Source organism: Salvelinus fontinalis, chromosome 38 (assembly GCF_029448725.1).
Source record: "Salvelinus fontinalis isolate EN_2023a chromosome 38, ASM2944872v1, whole genome shotgun sequence".
NCBI classification, from domain to species: domain Eukaryota; kingdom Metazoa; phylum Chordata; class Actinopteri; order Salmoniformes; family Salmonidae; genus Salvelinus; species Salvelinus fontinalis.
Genome location: NC_074702.1, coordinates 21,919,522 through 21,927,791, shown reverse-complemented (window position 1 = coordinate 21,927,791; position 8,270 = coordinate 21,919,522). Strand labels below are relative to the sequence as shown.

At 41.8% G+C, this 8,270-nt stretch overlaps 1 protein-coding gene across 3 annotated transcripts; it reads right to left on the bottom strand.

The window, feature by feature from the left end:
* Positions 1–2,838: 2,838 nt before the first annotated feature.
* On the bottom strand, positions 2,839–8,184 carry LOC129837939 (GA-binding protein subunit beta-1-like). Of its 3 annotated transcripts, none has more exons than XM_055904526.1 (9): positions 8,094–8,184; positions 7,123–7,233; positions 6,754–6,921; positions 6,358–6,555; positions 5,994–6,099; positions 5,728–5,808; positions 5,374–5,538; positions 4,477–4,595; positions 2,839–4,390 (listed from the first exon to the last, which is right to left on the bottom strand). In XM_055904526.1, exons 2-9 carry the CDS (start codon positions 7,228–7,230, stop codon positions 3,923–3,925), a joined length of 1,413 nt encoding a protein of 470 aa, XP_055760501.1. In that variant the 5' UTR covers positions 7,231–7,233; positions 8,094–8,184; the 3' UTR covers positions 2,839–3,922. The 3 variants fall into 3 exon arrangements, with proteins under 3 accessions (XP_055760501.1, XP_055760500.1, XP_055760502.1); XM_055904525.1 differs by having other exon boundaries at positions 7,123–7,230; XM_055904527.1 differs by having other exon boundaries at positions 6,358–6,552; positions 7,123–7,230.
* Between the last annotated feature and the right edge of the window lie 86 nt (positions 8,185–8,270).

Genomic DNA, 8,270 nt, shown 5'->3' with positions numbered 1-8,270 from the left:
GGTAGGAAGGCCTGGAAAATTGTTAAAGACTCCAACCACCCAAGCCATAGACTATTCTCTCTGCTTCCGCATGGCAAGCGGTACCGGTGCTTCAAGTTTGGCACCAACAGGCTCTTGAACGGCTTCTATCCCCAAGCAATAAGACTGATAAATAGCTAACAAAATAGCAACACTGAGTATCTGAGTTAATCTTGAATGTTAATTATATTTTTTATTTTTGCATTGCTTCTATGTACACTCACAGGCCCTACACACACGTACACACCCACTCACATACAAGCTGATGCTACTCTGTTGATATTATATCCTGTTGCCTAGTCACCTAACCCCTATACATATCCACCTCCATCACTACAGTATCCCTGCACATTGTACATATGGTATTGGAACTGACCGTGTACAGTACATTTGGAAAGTATTCAGACCCCTTGACTTTTTCCATATTTTGTTACGTTACAGCCTTATTCAAAAATGTATTCAATTGTTTTTTCCCCCTCATCAATCTACACACATAACGTAACAAAATGTGGAAAAAGTCAAGGGGTCTGAATATTTTCTGAATGCAAGTATGCTTAATTACTTACTTATTGTGTTCTTCATAATTCTTCTTATTTCTCATGTGTTTTTTTCTCTCCTAGTATTACATTGTTATTGATTATTGCATTGTTGGGTTTAGAATTGAAACTTCCAGATCCTTGATATCCTTAGTCTGCACTTATGGACTGCCGTCTACATTTCAAACCACAAGTCCGGAGACTAAAATGGCCATTGCAAAATGTTTATTTTGGGGCCAATTATCAATTCTTTGTGGATTTTGATGTGTGCTTGGGGTTATTGTCTTGCTGGAAGATTCACTTGCTGCAAGGTTTCAGCCTCCAGGCTGAGGCAACCAGGTTTTTGGCTAAAATATCCTGGTACTGGGTAAAGTTCATGATGCCATCGAACTTGACAAGGGCCCCAGAACCAGTGGTAGCATAATAGCCTCATAACATCAAAGATCCACCACCATATTTTACAGTAGTATGGAATTATTTTCTGCTCATGCATTCTCATTTCGACACCAAACCCACCACTGGTGTGCGCGACCAAATTTTGCAATGGCCATCTGTCTCCGGACTTGAAACCCAATGATAACCTGTGAATCGAATTGAAGAGGGCAGTCAATAAGCATAGACGAAGGATATCAATGATCTGGAAGGATTCTGTATGGAGGAATGGTCTAAGATCCCTCCCAATGTGTCCTCGAAAAAAAATGTAAAGGCTCAGTGCCGTTATCCTTGCAAGGTGAGGTATTGAAAACGGGTGTCAATAATTTTGACCCCTACCTTTTTGAGAAAAAAAAGATTACTTGTTAAACACAATCTCTTTCTCTGAGCAATTGTATTAGTATAAAATAATATAATTTCCCCCCGCTTTTTTGGCATTCAATATACCTCAGTATTTGAATTATTTATTTTATACATTCATTTTTGCTCATCTTTATCAAGGGTGTAAACAATTTCAAACCCCACTGTATATTTCCACACTATAAGATTGGAATAATATTATGAAATTGTGAAAATTATGTTACATTTTCAGCTTCCCCCTCCCCATACATACCAATCTGTGTGTTTAGTGGCTCTTTAAGGTCTACTACACACACTCAGCCACCTTACATATACTGTACGTACAGACTATATTTTATTCCCAAAGGGGCTGTTTTAGTTTTTCTGCTGTAATCTATGCAAGTTTATTTAATGGTCCGTAAACAGTTTTCTTGGGAATGTTCCCCTGTGAGTGGGAATGGCCATGAGTAGGACTTAAAGAGGTTATTGGAATTGCACAATCAATTTTGCAGTGCAGGGGAATGATTCCTCCGTTGGGGTACAACATTTATCTTGGACTTTGGACTACTTCTTTCTTCTAAGCTTCTTGGGTTGAAACATGGTGCACAGCTCATACCTTGACCATATAGAGAGACTGATGTACTATGGTACATTGCTGAAACCATCACAGCTGTATAAAAGAACAGAATAGACGCTGTACATGTATAGCTAAGCACTGAAAAAAATTGCTTGACATTTTCCTGATTGGTCACCAGGGACATCATTGTGAAATGAATGCTATAAATAGAGGTGAGATTGGACGAGCTTATTAAGCAGTCCTCCAGAGAAAATATGAAATTAAAATAAACCTCTCAGGCTCAACGAGACAAAAAAATAAATGCCCCATTGTGCCAATTACTTACAGAAGCTGTGTGGTGAACCTTATGCAACCCCAAAAAAATCATTAAAACTAGTCAGTCAGGACTAATTCAAAACACATACGATTGTATATGCCTGCAGGTATACACAGTGTACAAAACATTAGGAACACCTTCCTAATACTGAGTTGCACCCCCCCATCGGGGCATGGACTCTACAAGCTGTCTAAAGCATTCCACAGGGATGCTTGCCCAAGTTGACCCCAATGTTTCCTACAGTTGTGTCAAGTTGGCTGGATGTCCTTTGGGTGGTGGACCATTCTTGATACACACGGGAAACCTACTACCATACCCCGTTCAAAGGCACTTAAATCTTTTGTCTTGACCATTCACCCTCTGAATGGGACACATACACAATCCATGTCTCAAGGCATAAAAATCATTATTTAACCTGTTTCCTCCCCTTCATCTACACTGATTGAAGTGGATTTAACAAGTGACATCAATAAGGGATCATACCTTTCACCTGGGTTCACCTGGTCAGTCTGTCATGGACAGAGCAAGTGTTCCTAATGATTTGTACACTCAGTGTATGTAGATGCAGTTTGTCGATGAGCAATAGTCATATAATAAATAAATCAAAAGGACAAGTAGCATGCATGGACAGAATAACAATAACTGCTTATTTATTGAATTCTAAAAATACATTTAAGAAAGGGGTATTCCACAATTTCCCATATTTTCTCACTAACATTATTTTGTAGCAAAATTTGAATTTTGTTTCTCCTAACCAACTGGAAGATAACCCCTGATTGTGCTTTTATAATGTTCATAAAGAAACACTTAGTGTCAAACTAACCAGCCATATAAAGAGAGCATATGTAAACAATATTTTTCTGAGAGTATTAGTTTAAACTGGAGTGCGATGACAGATCAATGTCTATTGACAGATGCTGGTCTATACAGAGTGTAATGCTTTAAAATTACAAAAGGAACAAAAATAAGAGCTTAAGAATAACAGTAACTTACACATTAAAATCTAACACTACTTGGAACAAAAAATGAAAACCTACAGAATCTTAGTGTCTGACTGGTGTGCGGCTAAAATAGTACTAGAATAGGATATTCAAGACAGATTTAAGAAAGCTGGCCATCTAGCAAAGAAACACCGATATCCCACACCTCGACCTCACCCACACACACAGGTACGCAAATAACTAGAACTTAGCCAGCCTTGGAGAACATTTTCTGAAGAATCAGATCCATTTTCTCAGTTAGCACTATACACTTGAGCTAACTTGATTCTATTTTAAACATGACGCTGAAGACATGAACAGGAAATGTTGTGAATTGAATATCCTATTTAGAATGCGTTGCAAACCTTATTCTTAGGAGAATGAATGCACAGTGCAATCAAACCCACATTGCAGTATTTACACTCCTATGCAAACATACCTTTTTCTTACTTTCTCTAAATTCACAGAAATGTTTGTACACTGTGGAGCCATCCGCATCCTTAACTCCTCCCGTAGGGCTCAGCGTTAGCTTACAAGTGCTCGCCAATGGCTTCTTCATCAAAAGTATTGCAAGTAAATAAAATTCTCTCAAAACCTAGTTACAAATACAAGTACAACGTTATCGTTCTAAAACCGCAAACAAGTAATAACCGTTAATATTAATATAAAACCATTAAACAAGACATATCATGAGAGAAAACCAAGAGAACAGAGGGACGCTTGACTACCGCCTCCTTCCACGTCCTCGTCCCCTCCCTCTCCCCCGTTTGGGGGTCGTTGTGACCTTAGTTGAAGCCTTCTCCGTTTCCTCGGTATCATCCACTGTTATCTGTTCTCCCTCCCCTGAATCCAGCTCCTCCTCCACTTTAACCAGAATGGTGTCTTCCGGAAATGGGACGTCCTCCTCCCCTTCCACTTTGTCCTCCTCTACAACTATCTCCTCTGTCTCGCGTTGTTTTTCCATTTGGACCACCTCCTCTTCTACCTCCTGGACACCTGTGCTGGTAGAACCAGCAATGCTACTGGTATTGTTGCTCTGTTGTTGCTCTATGGCCTCCTCTAGTCGGAGGCGGTACTGCTCAGCCTCCTGCTCCTTCTGTAGGAGCTGTGTGCGGTACTCCTGGGCCTTCCGATTGGCCTCCTGCAGCTGCTTCTGGAGCTGCTCCCGACTGCTGTCCCCTGACTTCGCTTTCTGAGAACAATGGACACACACAGTAAGAGGAAAGAAACCATTTCAGAATATTATGCCAAGCCACAAATATGGGGACCTTTGCTGACCTTGTCTTTGGGTCTGGTTAGGATGGCTGCAGGCTCTATTCTCCTCTTGCGTGCAGGAGAGGGGTAAGGCTCCTGTTCCACCACCTCCTCTGTGATCTGACCAGCCGGGACTGCCACCACTACAGAAACAAAACACAAACTCATGAATGCATTCATTGTAATGTCTTGAAAAAGGCTGACATGAGCACAATGTAAACTAAATAAACCTACACTCAGTGGCCAGTTGATTAGGTACACCTATCTAGTACCGGGTCGACACCCCTTTGCCTCCAGAACAGTCTGAATTCTTCAGGGCATGGATTCTACAAGTCGTGGCGTTCAAATGTTGCTCAATTGGTATCAAGGGACCTATCAATAAGCTTTTTCTTGTTTTTAAGCTGATAGGAGTGGAACCCGGTGTGGTCGTCTGCTGCAATAGCCCATCCGAGACAAGGATCGACAAGTTGTGCATTCCGAGAAACCGTTCTGCTACGTTATTTGCCTGTTTGAGGCCTGCCTGTTAGCTTGCACGATTCTTGCCATTCTCCTTCGACCTCTCATCAACAAGTTTTTTCCCACAGGACTGCAGCTAACTGAATGTTTTTTGTTTGTTGCACTATTCTCTGTAAACCCTAGATACTGTCATGCGTGAAAAGCCCAGGAAAAGCCATTTCTGAAATACTGGAACTGGTGAGCCTGGCTAACGTTTTGCCCATTCTAACAGTCAATCTAACAGTAACTGAGTCCCCCCCCCCATTCTAACAGTAACTGAATGCCCCGATGCCTGTCTACCTGCTTTTCATAGCAAGTTACAACGACCTGACTTACTGTTTGTAGGAGCGAACCATTTTCGTGAACGGGTGGTATGCCTAATAAACTGGCCACTGAGTGTATAAATAGATGTGGTTTCCTACTTACTTTGCTGCCCCTGCATAGTGACAAAGAACTGCTGCCCAAGTCCCGCTGGCTGCAGGTTTCCGTGTTGGTCCGTCACTATGGTGATGACCCTCTGACCTCCATCGCCCACTACATGCTGAATGGCCGAGTCCACAGAATCTGCAGCGATTGCATCCTCAGATTTGCCTGTGGGAAAGATAGAGTTACTTACCATTGCAGTCTAAGAACTATAATACAGATCTGAGTTAGCCCTAACGCACAGAGAATTATCATTTTATAGAATATGATATAGATCAAAGTACTATTAATTGTAACATGAGTAGATCAGAGTAATTTGTAGTGTTATCCTCATGGTTATGCATAGACATCACTTACCTGCATTTTTACCCATGGGACCTGAGGCTTCTGCCAGGGCTGCCAGTGTTGCCAGGACTGAGGTGGTAGAGACAGATTCTCCTGGAATAATAAGACAATGAAAAACCTCAATCAAGTCATCCCATTTAGAAGTGTCTTGGGTGAGGTCAGGTGGTAACTAAGGTTTCCCCATTTATATAAATGATAAATGTCAGTGAGTTATATTTGATATACCTCTAGTTAATTTGTACCTAACTTACTGTAACCTGTGCTCCAGTTACCCATACCTGACTTGGCGGTGGTGTTGACGAGGTCAGAGAGGTTCACGACCCCAGCAGAGGAGATGATGAACTGGGGCTCTGGGTTCATGTTCACTTGGTTCTGCATGCCATCCTGTGTACATACACAAAACACACCTTGAAGATGTTATCTAACAAAAGAACAGATACAGTTCCTCCCACATACTGGGCAACAGTTTAACCTTCAGGGCCTCAACACGTGTTACATAAACCAGTGATAAGAGCACATACTTGCATGTGTTTAGATAAAAAATAAATAATCTGTGTTCACTTCCCTTCTTAAACAGACATAAGGGCATTTTTGTGAAAACAAATGAACATCAGAGCCATATAAAAACAACAATGCCTTCACCTGTAACAGTATCATGAGCTCAGTGTTGCTGGTGTCCATGGCGATGTCAAAGGGCGTCTTGTCAAACTTGCTGAGGGAGTGAACGTCTGCTCCATATTTGAGCAGCAGCTCTGCCACCTCTCTGTGACCGTGCTGGGCCGCCCAATGCAGGGCTGTCATCTTCAGCATGTCCTTAGCGTTGATGTCCGCTCCGCTCTGCTAGAGAGCACAGCACACGCCCCCCCCCCCAGTAGTGGGAAAGAGATAGGAAGATGAGACGGGTAGCCTAGATTCCAAAATGTGGGTGGTGAACATTCAACATTTAAAAAATAAAATTTGTTTGTCAGTCACTTTAATGAATTTAGAACTGTTATGTTTTTCTTATAAACAGCTGAATACTGTCCTTACTGCCCTTACACTGACTAGCAGCTCCACTATATTGGAGTGGCCCTCCGTGGCCGCCATGTGGAGTGGGGTCCTGTCCACTTTGGTCCGGGCATCCCTGCTAACGCCTGCTCGGAGAAGCACCTCAGCCGTGGAGTGGTGTCCGTACTGAGCAGCTAGATGGAGCGGGGAAGTCCCCAGCTAGAAGACACGATTTGGTTTATGAGGACCCAGTCCTTACAACACTGTGTCTGGATTGTGTGAAAGAAGCCAGCACTGCAACATAGGTAGATTTGTGATGTACCGCAAGAGATCTGAGGAACAATATCTCTGTGTTAGGCTACATGCGGTGTAAAATCATAAATTGTGTAGATGTGAGTATCCCTACAGTGAGACCCTTACCCAATCAGTGGTGAAGGGAGCTCCATTGACCATGAGGGTCCTGACATCATCATCCAGCCCTGCCCGTGCAGCCTCCAGCAGCCGCTTCCCCAGGTCCACCAGTGACATCTACTGGGAGACAGAAAGAGTGCTTTTGCGTAAGAGTGTCAAAACAATAAGACAAACCCCTTGAGTGAATATAAGCCAGGCACTGCTAAAAAGTCTCTAGAGAAAGGTTTTTGCTGCCAAAATAGAATTGTTTTTGCTCTGCGAAACATGTTGCATCAATGTGTTTTAATGATGGTTGTATTGAAGGAAAAATTGCAGTACTAGGAAATATTCCGTTTGTGTAAATTTGAAGCAATCGTAGTCAGAACCCATGTGAAATTGTGGCAGCAATAAGAACCAACTTGGCAAAAGTGAAATTATTTATTTTGCTAAAATACAGTGTCAAGTCACAGGCTAGCTGAAGAAACACTGACTGAATTATCGCACAGTTCAACTAGCTGGGCTTGAACTTTTCTCGTTAGCTAGTAATACATATAATAATGTAACAATCAACAATATAAGCTTTGATACTTGGTTGGTGGTATGTTCCGGTGGAAGTCGAATATGAAACTACGGATGGCAAAGTGGGCACCAAATCTGGCTACTTCCACATCCGCACTATTATTGCTAGGTTGTTACTAGCATTCAGAACTGAAGATGGCTTTGATTTTCACAAGACTTCAAAAAAAGCATATCCCCGACACATAATCAATAACATCTTAATAGTATTTCGCGTTTGCGTTTTTGGGTATTTAGCTACATTGCAGGATAGCTAGCTAGATAAACAGCTAACAATGTCAATGACTTAGTTTTACAAGTAGCTAGCTCGTTAGCTTAACGTTAGATAGCTAGCTAAGTTTGCAGAGCTTCTTTTTTTTTTTTTACACGGTTTGTTGATATTTAGCTACAGCTAACTATGGATTAGGGTTTCAAGTGTTGCTTACCTTAGCTAGTCGTTCGCTAAAAGTGCAACTCTTCTAATTTCTGCCGCCGAATGTGTGTTTATTACACTTTCGTAACTTCTAGACAGCTAAACAAACATAATATTTATAGTTTTTGCAGAATCAAATATGGCGGCCAGGCACACCGGACGTGGTAATAGTATGTAGTGTGCAGCAAAA